General features: G+C 50.6%; 1 protein-coding gene across 7 annotated transcripts in view; it reads left to right on the forward strand.

Annotated features, from left to right (window-relative positions):
• Window positions 1–20,903, forward strand: part of FRMD4B (FERM domain containing 4B) — a 114,386-nt gene that overhangs the window by 36,479 nt on the left and 57,004 nt on the right. For 3 of the 7 annotated variants that reach the window (XM_084530875.1, XM_084530878.1, XM_084530879.1), the window contains exon 2: window positions 20,470–20,535. In XM_084530875.1, the coding sequence (XP_084387001.1) occupies window positions 20,470–20,535 (66 nt within the window). Of the gene's footprint in view, window positions 1–4,687; window positions 5,049–11,228; window positions 11,296–11,438; window positions 11,447–20,469; window positions 20,536–20,903 lie in introns of those variants that run through there. The other 4 variants (XM_084530874.1, XM_084530876.1, XM_084530877.1 and 1 more) reach the window with 4 other exon arrangements.

The following is a 20,903-nucleotide window of genomic DNA, read 5'->3' on the forward strand; positions in this document are numbered from 1 at the left end:
CTGGCACAGTGTCTTGAAAAATGTGTTTGTCAGTGCATTTGTTTACGTTGTGTGTGTGTAAAACAGCATGTGTACAGCCCGAGCTACCTGCAAGGAGGAGGAAGGCAGCACCTCATCCCCGGCTTGGAAGGCTGTTATTAAACAGCATCGTGCTGTGCCTCGCTGAGGAGGGTGCCAGCTACTGAAAAAGCCTCCTGAGCAGCGCAGAGGAGAGGCTTCTTCCTGCAGAGGTGAATCATTTGGGGTGTAGCCGGCTCTCGGCTTCCTCAGCCCTTGGCTTGAGGCAGCTCAGCAGGCTGGGAGCCCGGTGGGGCCCTTGGAGGTGTCCCCAGAGGATGTGCTTCTCCACCAGGCCTCACCTGCGTGTTTCAAATGCCTCCATCACGTGCTGCTTCCAGCCTGAAAGGAGGACTGCGTGGCCCTTCCGTACAAGTCGTATTTGCTTTCTAAATTAAGGTTTGGTAACAAAACGCAGCAGATGAATTGTTGCGGAACAGCGGGCCTGCTTCTGAGAGGTGCCAAAATTCGTGCTGGTACACAGGATTAAGTACATTAGGAGGATCTTGGGATTTTTTCAGTAATCTCAGAGAATGAAATTGCTTCGCAAACACCTTTTGCAGGAAGTAGACTCCTGCTTCAGAAACTCTTCATCAGGGAGGGCTGCATGACACGTTTATCCCATACACCGCTGCTGTTGCTTCAGCATCTTATGTACTGAGAGGTTACAACATCAAAGAGGGTGACTGTTTTTCACTTTATCTTTATTAAGTTGTTAATTAAGGGCAAGAGTGTAGCAAATATGATTTTTGAGAAGTCACTTCAGGGAGTCAGGTGGATGCTTCTGGGACCCCATAGCCTTTGGGTCCCAGAAGGGCTGCAGCTGGGCTCAGCATTGCTCTGAGACCATCCCAGGACATGAGAGTTCAAACCCTTGAGCCCTGAGCAGTGGGGCAGAAGCAGATCCCAAGCAGTGACACCACAAACCAGAACTGCTTCTCGTAACCTGGCAAGGGCTGTCTGGGTTTCCCGGCCTTTGCTGCACGCTATACAGAGAACTGCATGTTGGTTCCAATCACATTCAAGCAATATAAGGGAAAAGTTGTGGTCTGAAGTGTGTTTTAAAGCAGTGGTGAAGACAGACATCTGCTAGCCCGTATAATTAGCGTTCGGTGCATCTGCACAATAACTCACTTCTTGCTGCAGAAAATTCCAACCAGAAATGATCAAAGCCTTAATGCCATTACCCAGGGACTGGGCGTGCGTCCTTTCCCTACATCTAATCACGGGTCTGTACCTGGGGACAATACCACTTTGTAGATGTAAGGGGAAATGGATGTTCCTGTCCCGTGGTCTCAGATGTAGTACGTGTATTATGTACCCATGTGAACTTCATATGGAGGACTTTGGAAAGAGAAGCAGTGATTGGGGTACCCTCATTCCCTGCATCATGTCACAGAGTGTAACATGCCAAGAGGCCAGAGAATCCCCTTGAGATCTCTTCCTATTATGCTGGTGGTGAACCTTTGTTCTCTTTCAGTATTTATTATTCCAGGAATACAATCAATAATACAAAGAGAAGCATGAATCTGCTGCATATCCAATTTGCAATCCTTTTAGTGATGCTGTCCTTAGATCCCTGTTGTGTAGGCTGACTCCAGAGCAGAAATGAATTCCCCGTTGTTCGTACAGCTGTAGATCAGATAGATCTGTAGTAGCTGTCTCTTCTGTTCCTTGAAAGCGGTACATCTACAGAGCCTTTTCCTGGGATAGAAGTGCTATTTTTCCCTCACAGAATAGAGATCTGGTTGCTGCAACCTTTGAAAACCATTTGCACATGCTGCTGCCTTTCCCATGATGAATTTTCTGTGATCTTTATTCTGCCTTTAAGGAGCGTGGATATTATTTAGGTATTTCAAATTAACCCACTTGCAATCAAGTTCTCAATGTGGAAGCCAACAGAAGACAGTTTGATCTGAATGGCCACTTCCACCCCATATTAAAACACCAACATTATTCCAAACTGCATTCACCTCTCTGTATTATAAACTTTGCTCCTTTTTATTCTGGGGGTGTTCAATGCAATGCCTGAGGTTCAGAGGCTCTTACTTTGGTCCCAGTTGCAGCGTGCTTTGAACCTGTTCTGATGTGATGCTTTGTGGTAGAACAACGCTTTTGGGTTTTATGCTGCCAGCTGCATTCCCTGGCCTGATCAGCTGAGTTTTAGCCTTTAATGTTCCCCCTCGCTCAGCGCGGCTTGTTTCTCACCTAATGGAGTTCAGAAAACAATCCAGAAGCACAGCAATAAGAATCGAGATGCCTTGATCTTCCTTCCAGCTCCGTGGCAGTTGTCTTCCAACCTTGGAGATGTCACCTTGTCTTGCTCAAATTTCTAGTAGGGGTTGAGACTGATTTGGCTTTCCAAGCGTGCAGTGATGTGTGGGCACTGCTGTTGGGGAGGAAGCTGCAGAGGTGCACGAGGTGCTCTTGTGAAGGAAAGGTCACTGCAGTCAGCAGTGTCCCTCTGAGCAGCGTGTGGGGACAAGGAGGGCTGCTCAGGGGCACGGGCCAGGAGGGGAAGAGGCTGAACATCCTCTGAAGAAGGAAGGACGGAAGGAAGCTCTTCTGTATTCATGGTCCTTAAGCAAGGGTGAGGAGAAGGTTCTTGCCCTGCTCTAGCACACCCAGAGCTATTGCTTTTTTTTTTGTGGGGACACAGTGTGCGCAAGGGAACCAAGTGTGGGTGGGCAGGACGGCTGGCAGCGCCATCTGAGGCAGTCTCAGGGATGCGGTAGGATGGCAGCGTAAGGAATAGCTGCAAACCTCACCAGTTCAACTTCCAAACACCATGGATCATAGCCCTGCTTGAAATAAAGATCCCTTCCTCTGTATTGGAGGAGAAAATCCCCATCCTTAATTTTTTCCTTAATGAGGTGATAAGGAAAACAAAGGCACTGAAGGCAACAGAGCAGAACAGAAACATTTAAACTTCTCAGAGTGGCTTGGCTGGATTTTCCTGGCTTAGGCTGGGGCCGTTCCCTGCACTGTTTCTTTAACTACAAAGCTCCTTTCTTCTAGAAATGGAACTTGAAAGTGATTGAAACTGGATTTTCTTTTTTTTTTCTGCATTTAAATTTGGAGATGACTTGACTGCAGCACACAGATGCCATGGGAGGTTTTCCTGGCGATCCGAGGCAATGGCATTACCACGGCCGAGCCTCTCACTGCAGTAATTGTCTGCAGATAGTTGTCACTGCTCTCCCAGTGGGAAACCAACTCCTTTGTACGTTCATACTGGTATTCATGTCCCCTAAGCACAGGAGTGATGAGTAACCTGGAGGGAGAGGAGGCTTTCCTTGTCTGCTCTGGTGCCAAGCACGAGCCTTTTGGTTTGTGCTGGTGGAGTGGGGACAGGCACTGGGGTTTGGCTGCTCACCCAACACCGCCACGGTTCCCACTGTCTTTGTGATCTGAGTGCTCTCACATGGGGGCAGCCTGTGCCAGCCAAAGCCTTCTGCGAAAACAAGAGGCTTGTGCTTCTGTGTTCTTGTTGCCAAAGCCATGTCCCCAAGTTTTCCATAAAGTGAAGTTGACTGTCACTGGAGTGAACAGGAAGAAAACTGCATGGATATTTGCTAAGACAGCTTCAAAGATCCAAATAGGGGAGGTTCAGCTCCCGTGCAGCCTTTACTACAGCCGTTTCTGCTCCTTTCTCACTCATTTCATTTCACAAACATGCTCCTTTCACACAGGGGTCTGTCTCGCTCATGCTTTTAACCAAAAAGCTGCTCTTTGAATGGTTTCTTCAGCGAGGTGCTGATGGTGGCAGGTTGGATCCCTCCCCGCCCCAGTCCCACTAGGCTCAGGAAGCCTCAGGTCCCCTGAGGGACTGTGAGAAGGTCGCTGCCCTTTGACTTTCCTCCTGGAGCTGCTCCCTAGGAAGGAGCTCCCAAACACAGGGTGCGGCTTGCTGGCATTCGCAGTTTCTGCCCCAGAAGGGCAGAGCGCTGCTGAATTCCCTACCAACCACCGAGGCGAGGCTGGGTGCTCTCGTGGGCTGTTATTTCAGTGTTTATTCACTGTGCTCTGCTTGTGAAGCGCGCTGCTAGCGTAAGGAGCTTTATTTCTCTTGTGTGCTAATGGAGCTGTCTAACAGGAGAGCAAAATGCTCAACAGCAGGTGCTGAGCACTGAATCGGTGCGGGATGCAGAAAGCAGGCGTGGAGCTCTGCACCCTCCGCACCTCCTGCCATCCCAGCTGAGGACGTCGGTGCCTCTGTTCCTCTCTTTCTGCAGGAGCTGTGCTGCTCTTATCTCCCCCTCCACTTGCTGCTCCCGAAGGTGCTTTTTGAGACAGGATTTCAGCGTCTAATTCGAGCGCAGGATCAGGCAGGAGAAAGCGATGACAGCTCCGCTCCCCGGGTGGCAGATAACGAGGTGTCGGTGGCCGTGGCACCCGCCTGGTGCGTTACGGGGAGCCGTGCGGTGCCTGCCCTGCTGCTGGGAGCCTGGTGGAGCTCCGAGCCTTACCACCCTCAGCGCGGCACAGAAACGGGCTGTTGCTGTCGGGGCATATGGCAGAAGGGTTAAAATTTAATTAGACGACAGAGCGGCAGCTACCGGAGCTTAGCGGAGATTTGCGTAAGCGGCTCAGGAGGACAAGGCTGCTGTGTGAGCTGCTGGTGGGGCTGAGCTACTGCAGCCGCTGGCTCCCCGCCGCCGGGGCATGCCTGGAGCCTGCCCAGGAAGCGCCGTGAAAGAGGAGTTTTGTTGCGAGGCCGGAGCTGGCTCCCCGCACGCCCTATAAAGCCCGCCGGCCGGCGTGCCAGCACCCTGAGCGCCGGGGCAGCTGGGTGGAGGAGCCGCGTTCATCACCCAGCGGAGCAGCCCATGGCCTCGGTGCTGATGTGCGGGGTGGAGGACCTGCTGCTCGGAGGCAGCCGCTTCGTCTGGACCGTGACGGTGGCGGCGCTGAGGCGGTGGTACGCGGGCCGGCTGCGGGCATGCCGCCAAGCCCTGCGGGCATGGTGCGGCCTCGGGGACGTCTACCAGGTACGGGGGGAAACGGTGCGGCACCTGCTGCGGGGTCCCGGCAGCGGCACGGGGCCGTGGTGGGGGACGCCGGCTGCGTGGTGTCTCTTGTTTGAGAGCAGGAGGCTGTAATGCCACCGTGGCTGGGGTCGTGGGGTGGGTGCTGTCAGCAGGGGGCTGCGAGGAGTTTTGAGTTCACTACTTCTGGGGGCTTCCTCCCGCGGGCAGAAAATGCAGCACAGTCACATCCAGCGGCACTTAGTGCCAGGTAACTTTCTTTGGAGCCTGCTTTTGCCAGCAGTTATTTTTATCCATCTGTATTTATTGTCTCGCATGTAGGCACATGCTGCGTGTCCCATCACGCTGTCAGTGCGAGTGTTTGCTTGGCTGTGGTGAATATTTCCAAGCTGTTTCTCCCCGCTCTCTCCCTGCTGTGTTGTGATAAAGGGAGCTGCGCAGCTCCCAGCACACCAGCTCTTCGTAGCCACCAAGGTGTAATTTCCACGTGGGAATTGTGCTAAAGGGACCTCTCTGTACCTATCTAATCCCAGAGGGATCCGTTGTGTTTAGCTGTAAGGTATGCCAGGAGTCAGAGAACAGTTTTAAGGTGATAAAGTTCTTCTAAGTGCTCAAATGCAGCTGTGCATCTCACGGCTGACAGCGGCTGTGTTCTTCAGCTGCTTCTCTTCAGAGCCTGGCTCAAAGTGAAAAGAGTTTTAGGAAACAAAGCCTGACTGCACCTCTGTCTGGAGTTAGCGTCCTGGTGGCTGTTGGTGAATTAACCTGTCCTCTATGGACAGCATCACTGCCTGGTGTGGTGGAAAGTCCTAAAGTGATGTGGAAAAGGGCAAAATGAGGGAATGGGTAATGCCAAACGGGGTCTGGGGGTGCTTTGCCCATGCTGAGAGCACAGCCAGGTGCTGGGCACACACAGCCCGGTGCCTGTGCTCCCCGTGCCGAGGATCTGCTGCGGTCTGTGCCGTGTCCCAGAGAGAGGGAATGGGCAGGAACAAAGCTGCTCTCACATCTTAATGTCAGGAATTTCCTAATGGTAATTTCGGGGTGTATTAAACAGATGGCTGAAAAAATGCCCTGCAGCTCTTCCTTGGGTTGCGTAACACATTGCTTTTTGTGCTGAAGCCTTGGCTTTTTGCTGTGAAAAATGTTGGCAGTGTCCCGGCTGATTCCAGTGGAAGCAGGACCGAGCCCATTGCTCTCCATGTCACCAGCCTGGCTGGGTGTCGCAACCCCGAAAAAGTTAGTAAAAAAGTGAAAAAGTCCTGTAGTCAGTGCAGCTGCGTGAAAGCACCTTTTCTTCCTTGTGTTTTCATTAATAGCAGCACCTGGACAGGTGTTAACAAAATCCTTTTTCACCTTGGCTTCACCAGAAAGCTCCTCTCTGGGTTCCTTTACAGTCACGTTCCACGTATGAAGAAGATCCCAGGTGGTATCTAAAGGAGCTTATGCCTAAACTTCTGCCCTCTATGATGACTCCAGGGAACGTGCATGGTTTGATTAAACCGGGGATAAATTCAGAGCTTTGTCCCTGAGCTGTGTGCTCGGGGCGTGCAGGGGGAGGTGAGAGGTCCTCGTGCTGTTCAGCCCCAGGGGCTGCAGGTCGCTTTGGTCCCTGCTTGGGGCTCAGGTTGCTCTGGGGATCAGTGGCTGTTGTCAGGTGAGTTGGATGCTGTTAATGGGGAGCTCTGCCTGTTCTTGTAATCGCCTCCAAGTTATTGTGGTGGAAGGAGAGCCAGCAGAAGGCTCCCTGGGCTGGTGAGTTGTCCTTCAGTGAAGCACTGGCTGGCCTCACGGGGGTCCTGAGCTCTCCTGGAGCCCCAGCAGGGACAAGACACCGCCACCTCCCTGCTCCTGCACCCGCTCTCCCCTGTGCCTTCCGAAGCAGGCAGGTGCAGGGGCTCTCACGTGGGACAGCCCTCTGGCCGGGCTCAAATCCTCTGCCAGCATAAAGCCCTTACCTGCCTGAGTAGCTTTACGTGCAGGAAACACAACACAAAGCAGCCTTTCAGTCACCTCTTTAGCCTTGTTTCGAGCACGGTGTGGGGAAGCGCTGAGCTTGGGCACTTCCCCAGGCTGGCCTCTGTCTCAGGGTGCTTTGCTTGCCCTCTCCATGCCAACTACAAGGAGATGTGTTACAGGGAGACACGATTCACATCTCCTGGGCGTGAGGCTGGGTGTGGAGGCACCCCCAGGTCAGGCCCTGTCCCACCGCTGATTTGGCTGCCGGTCTCGCCTGTGAAAGTAACTCCGATTCACGTGGCTCGTGGGACAAAGCGCTTTTCCACCTCGGGAAGGTCACTTCCTCAGGGCTAAGGGCGAAACCTGCTGACGAGGCACAGTCACTGGGCCTTGTGCGTGTCTGTCCCGTGCCTACCTGGGGCGGAGGAGAGGAAGCGGCTGACTGCTGCTTCCTATGGGGCGGCGCAGAGGGCTGGGGCAGCGGGACCACGCTTCCTCTCCTACCACACCTCAACTTCTCTTTACAGAAGTGCTGACAATGAACTTGGAGGTTCTTTTTAATTTATTTATTTATTTTTAAATTAACTCTGGCTGCTTTCCTAGGCCAGTTTTTATTTCAGAGGGGTGTGAGGCAGTGCTGTGATGCCTCTCATGCCTTGGGGCCGGCTGCAGCCCCCTGCAGCAGGGACGTGACACACGGTGGGTGACCCTGCAGGGACTCAGCCTTGCTTTTACATCTTTGTTCTTCCCAAAGCAGCCCTCTGAGTGTTTCTGCCAGGCGTGTTTCCATCTGAGCTCACGATGTAGCGTTTTCAGTTTGAGTTTGTTCAAACAAAAATAAGGCTTCGTGCCGCTCCGCCCTCTTCCCCAGCAGCCAAACTTCATCACTAGACTGTGAATTTCACCTCATTTCCTCCCCGGTGTCCCGGTGCCAGGTTCAGACAGTGCCTTCCATTCACTGCCCCCTCCAGCCTGTGTGTGTATGTTTTTATGACCTGATGCAGCTCGCAGACTTTGTTGGATTTCAAATGTCGCTGGCGCCACTTCTCAAAACCCAGCTCTTGTACGACAGTGCTGCTACACGAATGTTTTTGTATAAATCTCCAGCTCAGTTCTCTGCAGTCTGGCCAGCTTGGACAAGAGCGTCATGAAAAAGCAACTTGAAAGTAGTTCAGGCACACGCTGCTTTTTCCATGCTTCGTTTCTGAGTGTTTAGCTTGCTGTCGCTCCTTTTCTAGCGTTGCCACTGCTGCTCTTTGCCATCTCGGATGGACTGTCCGTGTGCTTAAAATAACACCGTGCTATCTTTGTCTCCTCATTTTCTGAAAATCAGGCCATCCTTGCACAGTCTGCATCGCTCTCAAAACCTCTGGGTCATAATTAGTGATTAGCAATTCTTCTAATCTTCTGTACAGATGGAGACCGGTTCATTCGCAGAGACTGCAAAGAGGATAAAGCTATCAGCACTGGAAAATATTAGCTTAAATACCCTCCCACACACACTCACGTACACTTTTCCCTGCTAATGCTCTGCCCTCCATTTAAACGTGCATCAACTCTGCATGCTGGGGAGGAGAGGTGCGGAGACAGAGGTTCATCAAAATGCTGAGAATAGCCCCAATGTGCCGTTGTTTAGCCAGTGGAAGCCATCCCTGACAACCCGAGCAATGTTAATTTTAAGACTGTGGCTTCCTGGCTTGGTTTTCCAGCTGATGTGGGAGGTGGGCTGCGTGGAGGGTACGTGGTGGGCATGAGAGCACCGTGTGGGTGGGTGGCTCCTGGGAGAGAGGAAGGCAAAGGGCTCGAAGGTGGGAGGAGAGAGATGGGGAGAGCAGGGAAGGGCAGCACGAGAAGTGCACGGCATGAGATGTGCAGGCTGGGCAAGCAGGGAAAGAGGAGAGACAAGAATAAAACCAAACGGCTCCATTGAGATGTCAAAACCGCTCCTACTCCAAGCTGAGCACAGCTTGTGAGGAAGTGTGGGAAAACAGGTAGAGAAAAAGAGCAGAAGTGCACGAGGAGGGAACTGAGGTTGTAAAGAGACACAGCAGCACAAGGGGAGTGATCTCCAGCAAGGTGGCAGCCCTGGGCACAGGGATTCCTGCTGTGCCCACGTGGAGCTGCCTGCCTGGTGCTGGACTGGCTGCGTCTGGTTGCCATGGTTGTTTTGGGAGAGAAAGTGTGGAGAAAGCCCTCTGGGAATCTGGCTGGGCACACGCACTCAGCAGCCCTGCAGGTCGGTGTGTTTGCTAAGCTGTAGTGAAAGTGGGTAATTCCTCCCTGACAGCGAGCGAGCTGCAGCTGCTCACCAATGGAGCTGGGGCGTGCTGTGCCCTGGGATGCTCGCGTCCTCCGGCTGCTGCAACCTCCTCCTGGCACTCTTATTTCTTCTCCAGATGAGAAGGGAAGTTAGTTTAAAAAATATCTGTGGCCCACAGCTGAATTACACACCCAGATGTGCGTTTGTATAAGTTCCCTGATCCTCCGAGGAGCTCTGCCCTTCCCCTCTGTCAACTATTCTTGTCCCTGGTGGTGCTCCAGTAGGGCAGAAGCTGGCACCACCCAGGTAACCTTCACGTCATTTCTCTAAGGGAAAATGACTCACTCTCTATTTTCCGTCTTATTTTGTGGCTTTGGATTCTGTGTTTTGGAGATAAACACAAGCCTGTTGCTCTGAAATACTTTTCCCAAACTGTCTCAGTTGCCACCCCGTAGTTTGCCGGTGCTGTTTGGAGCAGCCAGCTGGACCTGGACTGGCACCCTTGGTCCTGTGGGGCCAGCTCATGATTTTTTCATGAAACTTGTGAAATTGAGAGCTCTTGGAGTCATGAAACAGCATGAGAATACTACACAAAGTAACCATGAAGGAAAAAAGAAGTCCTTGTTTGTAGAAGTGGGTATTGATAAAAGCTGGTTGCTCTGTTAAGGAGGACGAGACACCTCCAGCTGTCAAACTTAATTTCCTGTTATAATTCAAATTATTAATCTCTAGTTTATAAAAAATTGGGTGGAGAAGTCCTCATACTTTGTCCTTTCTGTACAAAGTGGTTGCTCAGTTGTTGGGAGCGCAGATCTTTGAAGGAGAGCATCCAGTTAAGTTGCGGTGCCCGTCCAGAGCTCCTGCCTGCTCTGTGCCGAAATGCTGATCAATACTGCTGAACTGTGTTTCTGAAGGAGGAACAGCCTCTTGTTTTCTATTTTGAAGTAAATGCATGTGTAAATTTGAGATCTGATGTCTCTGGTGTGCCTGGCTGGGGGTAACGGACTGCGTGGTGCAGAGGAGCTGCATCCTGGAGTTCTTTGTGTGCGTTTCTTTGGGGTTTCTATTTCATGGTTGTTTTGTTTTTTTTTGGTGGGGGGGTTGTTTTCAATGAAAGCAGTCTTAGAAAGCAGTCTGAGTTGGTTCTGCAATACCTGTGCTCTTTGACTCGCTCGTTGCTGTGTCAGACGCCCAGAGGTGTGGGAGGTCTCAGAGGCTGAAGTGCCAGAGCGGGGCTGGCCGTGCTCCAAGCACAGCCCCATGTGCCGCATGCAGAAAGCAGCCCCGCAGAGGGGTGGATGAACTGTTCTGGGCCTCCACCAGCACAAACTGCACCCCTGGAGACCAACCCTGGCAGCAGAACAAATTCAGATGGACTGCCAAAAGTGTCAGCTCGGGTCTGCGCTCCTCCCGAGGGGCGCCCTGGAAGGGAACCTGGAAAATGCCGTGCGATGTGTGCCTGGGTGCCTGCAGTGAGGGGTGAGGAAGCAATGAGAGCCCCGAGTTTGTTGCCCCTGCTGCGTGTTACTTTACCCAGGCTCGGGAACACAATCTGCTGAAACTTGTGGAGCTGGAGAGCTGGTCCTGAAAGCCCAGCTCTGCTTGTGAGCAACTTCTGGTGGATGGGGCTGAGCTCCTCTGCCCTGAGGTGGGCACTGTGTCATGCCCGCGGTCAATAGCTGCTTTTTGGGTTTCCTTTCATGATAAAGGGGTTAATATTACAAAGGAAAAAAATCATTGTAATGCTTTCCCTGCTCACCCCCACCCCCTGGTTTTAACAATTGCATTTCAACCTCTTGTGTCCCCTGACTCACGCTGGTAGGGCTTTTGTTTCTGAATCTGTAATCAAAGCAACAAATGCTAAGGTCACTTCCTTGAGATTATATGGCAACGGAAGAAGTCCGGGATCGTGTCTCCCTTCTTCCTCAGCTTGAATGTACAGAAAATACAAAGGCTGAGTGCACGCTTGTTGTTGGGGACTTCTCAGGTTTCTCCAGTCCTTTTAAATCCAGCAGGGTGTGTGGCTTGGAGGTAAGAGGCTGTATTTTAATTTCTGATGCTTGGCAAAGGCAAATAACTTCTTTTTTATTGTTGTCGCATTGTCTGCTGACTTAAAGATAATGCAGAGCTCGGGAGCTGCGCTTGCAGGAGAGAAGGCAGCCAGAAAACAGCAGAGAGCAAAGTGAGTTTGCTTTCAGCAACCTTTTTGCTTGCTCTTTTTGATTCTGACAGATGAGTCCCCAACAATTTTGGTGCCTCTCCCTGCACTCCACTGGGGAGGTGAGGGGCTGGTTGTTTATTCTCGGCATTTACAGCTGCTTTTTCCTGCTTTTGTTGTTCGTGTTGTCCTGGCTGCTTTAGGAAAGGGCTAAATCCAGGCTTTATTCGGGTAGCTCTGCAGCACTGGAAAAGCAGGTCTGTAATTTCTGCTTACAGAAAAAAAACATGTTTTCAGATATTACCCTTACAGGCTGCTCCGAGATACCATTTACACTGAACAAAGCACAAATTCATAAGTCACCAGAAAAAGGCAGTCAGTGCCTGGCACAGTAGCTCCTTTCAGCTGCTAATTATTAAATGTCTCATCAGGAGGGCTCCCACCCTTGCCCCCAAAAAAACCTGCTGAGGTTGGCGGTGGGGATGCAGAAGTGCACATGGAGCTCGTCAGTGGCTGTCGAGGAAGAGGCTCTGATGAGAAGAGCTCGCTCTGCTTTAGCACTGAGCCTGGAGCAGTCCCGGGCTGCCCAAAAACTCAGGGTGCTTGGTGGGGTGCTTGGCACGGAGCTGGCCCTGCCCAGCTCCTCTCCACCACACAGCCGATGCTCAGGGTTTTGGGTTAATCCAAACAACTGAGACGTTCAGGCTTTTCTTGCTTTATCTGCTTGCTCTGTGCGTTTTTATTAAGCTCACAGAAGTTACAGGTGGCTCGGAGGTTCGCATGGACGTGCGATAGAGCCCTTAGTGATATTTTTCTTTGCCTCCTGCTTACCTCACGTCTGGTGGCCGGGTTTCCTGAGGGGCCCCTGCCAAGCACGGGAGCAGCTGGAAAAGTCCAGGGAGAGGAAGGGGGAGGAAAGGGCCGGGCTGGAGGATGAACAGGGTGCGAGGACCCTGATGGGGAAGGGATGAAGGTGCCCTATGGGTGGTGGTGGAGAAGCAAAGAGGGCAGCCCAGCACTGTGCTAGCTCCGGGAGCCTCCCACAGGTGCTGCCAGGAAAGCTCTGCTCACTTGAGACCTTTTTTTCCCCTCGCTTCCCAGGAGAGTGCCCGGGAACAAAACATCTCCACGGGCTCCATGCGTGGTAATGACCCGAGTGCAGCGGCGCAGAGCGAGATAAGCACGGCCCTAGCAGACACGGGTTTGTTAGCAGAGTTCTGCCAAGGAAAGCAGATGTTGGATGAAGTATTTCATTGACTTGATGTTTATGGCAGATTTGTGCTGATTGCTTCCTATTAATTTTCCTGATTTTTTAGGACTAGCCATAGAGTTTTAAGGCCTGCGCGTAAGTTTCCTGTTTGCTCTTTTCTTGTTTTTATTTTGAATCCTGTGCAAATCGGCAAATGATCGGTAAAATACAGACAAGTGGAAGAGTCCTTTACATCAGCCGTGCCCTGCAAGAAGAAATAAATGGGAAAAGGAGGCTCAGAGGGAAAGCGTGTTGGCGCTTGGCCCCGAAAGCTGCAGTCGCCTGCGGTGGGGGAGAGCGCTTGGGCTGTTGCTCTGCCAGACTCCGTCAGCCCCCCCAGCTGAGCCAGAACATGAAAGTCAGTTGATGCTCTGCAGGAGCCAATTTTGTCTTCATATCTTCAGTTCATGGTGCTATTTTAGGAAGGTGCCATGCAACCCAGAGAGCCTTTAGGCTCCGGTTCCAGGCAGTGTGTTTTATCTCTTACTCTTTGCCAAACTTCACGCAGAGCCAACATTTCCTTGGAGAGCATCATCAAAGGGGCATTTGTACCAGCTTGCACTCAAGTGAGTAACCTCAGCCTGTCTGGTCTTAAAACACAATTCCTGTGCACAGCGTGATCCAAGGCCAGCCTTCAGCAGGTCCCCATCCCTGCCTGGCTCCTGCTGGGATGAGGAGCAGAGGGAGGTCTGCAGCCCTTGGAGAGGAAGGAGGCAGCACTGGAGCCATGCTGGCAGCATGAGATGGGTCCTGAGGTGTCTTGCTTGTAGCACGAAGGGTGAAAGATGTAGCCAGGCACCTCAGTGCGTTGCCAGCTATTTAACGTAAAGCAGATCCTGGCTTCTGTTGAGGTTAATGGCAAGATAGCAAATGATTTAAGGCAAAATGCTGGCCTTGTTGAAGCTAACACCAAAGTTTGACTCCCTGGGGCCAGGACTTCAGCCAAAGGCTTTGTAACAGCCTGGAGATGGGACAGGGAAGGCGGCGTGTCTGGAGCCGCGTGCTGCTCCCTGCACGGCTGCAGAAACTGTGCCCTTCAAAGGGATCAGGCTGGGAGGAGACCGGTGTATTCAGCCCCAAGCCCTGCCTGCTTAGAGGGGCAGCATCGAGGCAGGGTGTGTGGTGCTTCCCGGACCTACCCCTCGGTGCTTTTCCACCCCTGCCCATCTCCCACCCACGGGCTCCTACCCACAGCCATGGCCTGCAGAAAGGCCGGCGAGAGGTACGTTTCGGGCATTTTTTGGATCCTTTACAAAGTTTTCATAGGAATGCTGGTATAAAACCAAATCCTTGTTTTTTTTTTTTTTTTTTTTTTTTTCCTGAAAGCTTCATGTGACCCTGAGCGCTGGACCACGGTGAGATTTTGCTCTCCCAGTAAACACCCCAGGGAACTCTGAGGTCGTTTATAAAGCGTTACAACTCACAACTTCTTCCCTGCTTTCCCCCTCAGCAGCACACAGGCCCCTTCCTTCCAGAGGGACAGCCCTTTGCTTGTATTTTCCTGGGATGTGCCTGGTTAGGGCAGCTCTATAGGGCAATACATTCTTGCATCTTATTTCCTCCTTTTCCCAGGCCGTGTCTGCAGCCCAGACATAAGCCGGCTGTGTCCGAGTCAGAGAAGCAGTGCTGATTTAAGGCAGCTGAGGATCTGCTCGAGAATGCCTTCATGGCTGAAGGAGGGGAAAAAAAAGCACAAAAAAAGCCACCTAAATCCTGATGAAAATCTGAGGTCAGCGTAGGGGCTTCAATAGCAAGCTTTGAAATCTGGTACAGCCTTATGAGTTACAGAAGAAAGGTTTGGCAAAAATACCCTTACAGGAAATTACTGGCGTGGCTTTATAGCCGGTTAACTGCAGCTCAGGTAGGGATTTGGGGATGAAATCCTCTAAGTGCGGGGCTTGTTCTTGTCTGGGCTCGTGCACCTGCAAAGCAGTGTTGCTGCCTCTTGGGCACCAGTCAAAAAAAGAAAGTGGTGAGGATTTGGGGGGTCCCCATGTCCCCGACCTGGGGGAGGTTGGGTCTGTGTGCTGAAGGGCTGGCATCTCATAAATTGGGGGGAAATAGTTCTTGCTTTTTACAATCCCATAAGATTTCCTTTAGTTCCTGGACTGCTCGAGCTGCTCTGAGGGCCGTGCCTGTTTCAGGAACGAGGGATCCGGTTTTTGCAAGCTGTGCTCTAACACACCAGTGTGATTTCTTGGAGAACTGATGCTGAAAGCTTTGTGTGCAGGACGGTTGTTGGGTGAAAATGGTCCCCTCTTCTCATCTGTGGATCAGCAGTGGGGTTTTCCTTACCTAAACATTCATAGCATTTATCTACTTGCTTGGGCAGTGAAGTTTAATTCCATGTGGCTGCCCTGCGAGGAGCTTACAGCTCTGTGCTGCGGGGAGCAAAGCCCTGCTGTCACACCCGGGTATTTTCCAGGTGCTCACTGACAGCCGTGCACAAGCACAGGGATTTATCACGAGGAAGGGAAGAGGGGTTTAAGTCCTGCCGCAGGAGCTGGTATTCTGTCAGCTGTTTGTGTTTTTTTTTTGACCTAAGTTTTTTTTTGGAGATTTCCTGTTTACACCCTCATTACTTTTTTTCTTATTTTTGTTTCTGAGTGTGGTGACACAGATGAATGTCTAAAAATGTTGGAAGTAACAACTGGCTTCAGCTACGGAGGATGTTACTGCTGAAGAGAAGTAGCGTAAATATCCTGTGTGTTTTTTTCCCCAAATAAACATTCAGGCTCAGGATATTACAGTGAATTGGTTTAAGCAGCCAAGACATAAGCTTTTTCTCTCTGCCTTTACTTTTTTTTTTTTCCCTTTTTAAAGGACTGACATCTCGGAAAATCTTGCTTCCATGACTTTACATGGAGAATTTGTCTTAGTTTTTGTCACAAGTGAAGTGGAGGAAAAAATGTGTTTTTCTTTTACTGACTGCTGTTAAGTGAACAGTATTAAAGTAATATAAACCTAAAAATGCAGAACAAAACTTCTTCCTCTCACTTTGTAAGAACTCCTGGCTAGACTAAATCTTTCTGGATATTTTAACCCATTGTTCCTGAGACCCTTAGACCTGGAATAACGCCATAGATCCTGAGAATTATTTCTCCTTCATTATATTCATTTAAATAAATCAGCTTTTTGGTGGAAGCCCAATGCTACTATCTGCCTCTATGTTAGGGGGGGCTGCAGAATTGCAGTAATACTGCATCAGACGGGGTTTTTATTCTCTTTCCTTTTCCTTCCCTTTTTTTTTGAGTTTTATATTGCTTCTTGGGTGATTTTGGGAAACAATAAGAATCCAGCAGCCCTGAATCTCAGGATGGCTTTGCCATTACATTGGCAAAAACAATGTTTGCGTTGCATCGCTCTGCTAATTTCCTACTGAGGATGAGATGATACGGGGATACTTAATGAATGTTATGCTGCTGCTTTCTGTGCTAAATAATAGCCTAAATATTAGCAGCCTTTTAAAAATAACTTCTAAAAAGACTGACTTGGGTGCATGTTGCAAAAATATAACCAAATTGTTCATTTGCACAGACAATGCAAAATCAATGAGAATAAGCTGAAAACACAGATGTGAGCCTATATATATCTCAAGGGTGCTTGTGCTGCCCCTTAACTGAGCCAGACAGCTGTGCTCAGCTCATGATTGATTGGTCCAGCTAAATAGAAAATCAATTATATTGTTCAGATTAGCGAGGCGTTCTGAATTAAAGATGAAAACGTGTCTGTGAGGGGCTTCCAGGGCACTGGGGCTCGGGCAAGGAGGAGCCCTGCACCCGCAGAGCTGGGGACCATGTCCAGGCTCCTCCAGAGCCCAAGGAAGCTGGCCAGGCAGATGGACGTGCTGCAGAGAAATAATCACACCCATGTCACTGGGGGAGTTAAAAACAAGTCCTTCAGCTCCAGGAGCTCAGGGTGTCTGGTTGCTGAGCTGAAGACGCTCTTCCAGAGCCAAAATCCTTTATATCCTGTGATACTGTGGTAGCGTGATGCTTCTTATGAAGCTCCCCAGCTTTTCTTCAGGCATCAGGAGAGGAGCACACCACTGATACCTGGTTTGTGCTGTGCTTCTGAGCTGGTCTCTCAGCTCTGATAGCCCCTGAAGCTTTCTGTTCTGCCCCCCTTATGAACAAAGCTTGGAAAATGCGAGGAGGGAGCTGCTGCTTGGAAATGACCGCTCACGTGGGTGAGGTTCCTGATGCAGGATGGGTTTGTGTTGCTCCCTGATGGTGGCTGGGAGTGATTTGCTTCCAGTTGTATCTGTAAATACAGGGTAAGCAGGAGAAGTGCACTTTGCCCCATCGGGAATGGGGTGGGGATTTTTGGAGCAAGCTCTTGCACATCTGCAGGAACCACGGTGCTGGTTGCTAAAGCCTTGGGTCTGCAAGAGGCGCCTGAGGGTTGGTGTTTGGGCTTCCCTAGTTAACCCTGCTGAAGATTTGAAGCCTGCAAGCAAAGCTGGCGGTCACCCCAGCAGATCTGTGCTCCTTGACGGGGCTCTGGTGCAACGTGGGGAGTGCAGACTGGTGGAGAAGACACCTTAGCAGGCACCCAGCCATCAGGCATGCCCACGTAGACAAATAAAACCATTTCAGAGCATCCAAAGGAGGGCTATGAAGATGGTGAGGGGTCTGGAGGGCAAGGCGTGTGGGAGTGCTGAGATCCCTGGGTTTGTTCAGCCCCGAGCAGAGCAGGCCGAGGGGAGGCCTCATGGCGGCCTGCAGCTCCCTCACAGGGAGCGGAGGGGCAGGCGCTGAGCTCTGCTCTCTGGGGACAACGGTAGGACCCGAGGGGATGGCATGGAGCTGGGACAGGGGAGGGTCAGGCTGGGGGTTAGGGACAGGGTCTGCACCCAGAGGTGGTCGGGCACTGGGACAGGCTGCCCAGGGACATGGTCACAGCCCCGAGCCCTGAGTTCATGAGGCATTAGGGCACGGCTCCCAGCCACGGGGTCTGGTTTTTGGGTGGTCCTGTGCAGAGCCAGGAGCTGTGCTCGATGGTCCGTGCGTGTCCCTTCCAACTCAGGATGTTCCTTGATTCTGTGATTTAGCTTTCCAGTATTCTGGGAAGCAGCTGTGTGTGAGTTGTTTTAAGATGAGATTCCCGGAGTCCCAGGTATTAAACGTTAGTCACCGATTCAAGAGGAGATTTCAGGAGTTGGATTAGTTGGAGGTTTTTCATGGTTTTTTAATTGGCTGCTGGAAGAAAATTAGGGCTTGTTTTTACATGCAGACTACCACGATGACTTTGAATACTACATACTATTCTGTTTTAAAACCAGTCCCATGGTAAGCGTGTAATTTTGCATTATGTATATGATGTGGGCCACTGCTAAGAGGGGCTTCGCTTTCCTCTTGAGCTCCCTGCTCTCTCCTCTCCTTTGCCTTGGACCTAGCAGCAATGTGGGTTGGTTCAGCTTGCTGGTCCACTGGGAAGCTGATTTAGGTGGTGGTTTTCTCCAAGCAGAGTTGTGAATATTCAGCCCTTCTGAAAATCAGACTCTTAAGCTGTGTCCTTACATTTACTCATCGATAAAACCAGGGATAATTATATCTTGCCTATCATCAGGGGCGTTGTGAGGTTTAATTACTTTTAAGGTACATTGTGATCACCTTGGGTGGCTGAATAGGAGGAGCACAGGTTGTGGCTGGTATTTCTTTTATGTTTTAATCTTGCAGGCAACCTTCCTCTCTCCTCAGCACAAGGCTTTGTGTATGTGTTTGCTATAATAGAAACCCTTTTTTCCTTAACAATAGACAACTGAGGCAATTAAAACAGTCAGAAGTGATTAATGTGATTTCACTGGGTAAAAAGCTAAAGCAGCTCGCAGTTAAATAATGGCAACCCTTTTGCTATCTCAGAGCAACAGATGGGGAATGATTTAAAAACACTATTGGATCTGACACTTCACAACAGGGGCAGATTGGTAACAGTATGTCAGAGCCAGAAACGTGCAGCACCTTGAAGGGTGTGCTGATGAGATGATTAACTGACGGCAGCGTGCAGCTCCTTTATGCACGTGCAGTGTCAAACCTGCAGCTCTCGGTAACAAATGGACCCGTGATGGGATCGTAATGGATTGAAAGACATCAGACAGTGTGTGCAGCAGGCGGGTAAATCGTGTGGAGCTCACTGGGAGCCAGCATGGGGATGCTGCAGTTTTGTTTCCAAACCCCGGAGGAGGAAGCTGGGAGTGTTTCCTTGCAGGGGTGCAGCTGTGGTTCGTATAGGACTGTCGCTGGTGTCTCTGTGGTGGTGCAGCCTCAGGTCTGCACCCCTGCATGCACAAGCTGCTTGAGGTCACCCTTCATCTGGCCCTTCTGTGTGAATTCACACTGACAGCAGAACAAGAAAGTCAAAGAGAAGTATTTTCTCCAATTAGACTTTCTCTGTTAGTGGTCCTTTTATGAGTATTGCTGTTTTGGTGAGCAATGCGGTGCCATCTATAAATATCCCTATTTTTTAGTAATGTCTGTTGGGGGATATGTCTATAGGGATATGTCTATCCCTATTTTTTAGTAATTTTTTAGTAAGGAGCACCTGTGGCACTGTTACCAGTAAGCTCGCTCCATCTTCCCACACAAGACAGAGCTGTGCCTGCAGACATTCATCTCCAATCTTTTTGTAATGCTGCTTGGGAAGAGGCTCCCTCATGGGTTTTGCTCAAAATGAGCTCAATTAGTTCAAACAATAAACCTTTGTTAATTCAGCCTCTTACGGCTGAGAGGGGCTGGCTGGTTACAGCAGAGGCAGTGTGCTGCAGCCCTTGCTGCATGCAGCAGCGCACTGAAACGGGCCAGTGCTGGGGAGAGGGGAAATCTCTTCAATTGTACTGGAATTGGGTGAGGGAAGGCTTTATTTTCATTATTTATTTATTCATTTATTTAAGTCTTTACAGGTTTTGGGTGTGCAGCAGCCTGGGGCTGGCTCCTGCAGCAGAGCCCCGTCCTTGTCACCATCACAGGGCAGGAACCGCTGCGTCTTGCTGCCTAATCCCATGGGGAGCCCCCGTCTGAGCAATCCTCAGCCTCTGCTCAGAGCTCAGGATTTACAGTCTGCGAGGAGCTGGTGCTGTCAGGAACACGAGTCACTAAGGCTGTGAGAAGAAATACAAAAGCCAGGTTTCCTTTAGCAGCTCTCACCCCCAGAGCCGTGCAGCTGGTCCTCTGCCTGCGCTGGCCGGAGCCCGTAATTAGAACAGAGTTTGAATAATGTAAAAGCCTTTGTGGAAATGTATTATATTTCAAAGGGCAGATATTAAAAGGGCAGAATAATGTGCAGCTATTTCTGAATTCTTCTCCTGTGAAGAGGAGAGAGATGTTGATTGCAAGGGATAAATGTGACACGAAGTGGGAACCAAAGCAGTCCAGGCATAACAGCAGAGGCTGCACGCCTCGTCCTGTGCTTAATGCAGTTCAAGCATTTCTCTTGACCTGTACATGCACGTGTGGAAGCATCCTGGGGAAGCAGCAGCTTCTACTTCTCATGAGAAGTTATTTATGGGAGAGCAATAATGTGCTTTTGGAGACCAGGTCCCGGTCAGCAGACCAAATTGAGGCTGATCCATCTGCAGGGTTGGATGGATGGAGGTTTCTTCGGTCCTTGGTCATCTGCACTTGTCACTGGAGCAGAAAGTCCTCGCAGAAGGTCGCTGAGCTCCAGCACAGTGTTGGTTTCCTGATCAGTGCTGGTTACAGGCTTGTTGTATGCTGTCCTAGCCTCACGTGGCCCTGTGCAAAGCAGCAAGGTCACAGATCCTCCTGTTTCTGACGATGCTGTGTTGCTGTCTTTGCAGATGACAGAGGGCCGGCACTGCCAGGTGCATCTCCTCGATGACAGGAACTTGGAGCTGCTGGTTCAGGTAAAGATCCCTCTGCTTTGGGCACTGGTGGTGTGGCCAGGCCCGGGGCAAAATGATTTTTATTCTGCTCTGATAGTGCTCATGTAACCCTGCCACTGCAGGGAGCTGGGGGTGTCACCAAAACGGTGACCATCAGTGAAATCTTAAAGCCATGCAGAAGTTCCACTGAAAAAGTTGTGTTGGGGCTCTGAAGTCCCACCAGTTCAGTTGTTAAAGTGGAGATTTAAGCTCCCAAGTCACCCAGACCTCTATAAATGCTTTGTCACCTTCCTCTCTGTGCTCCTAATTTGTCCTGTAATTGATTAAAAGTAATAGTTTTTTGCACTAGTGTTTGTATAGAGTTTGTTAGTATTTGCAGTAGTTTTTTG

The sequence above is a fragment of the Aythya ferina genome, assembly GCF_964211825.1.
Source record: "Aythya ferina genome assembly, chromosome: 10".
Taxonomy (NCBI): Eukaryota; Metazoa; Chordata; class Aves; order Anseriformes; family Anatidae; genus Aythya; species Aythya ferina.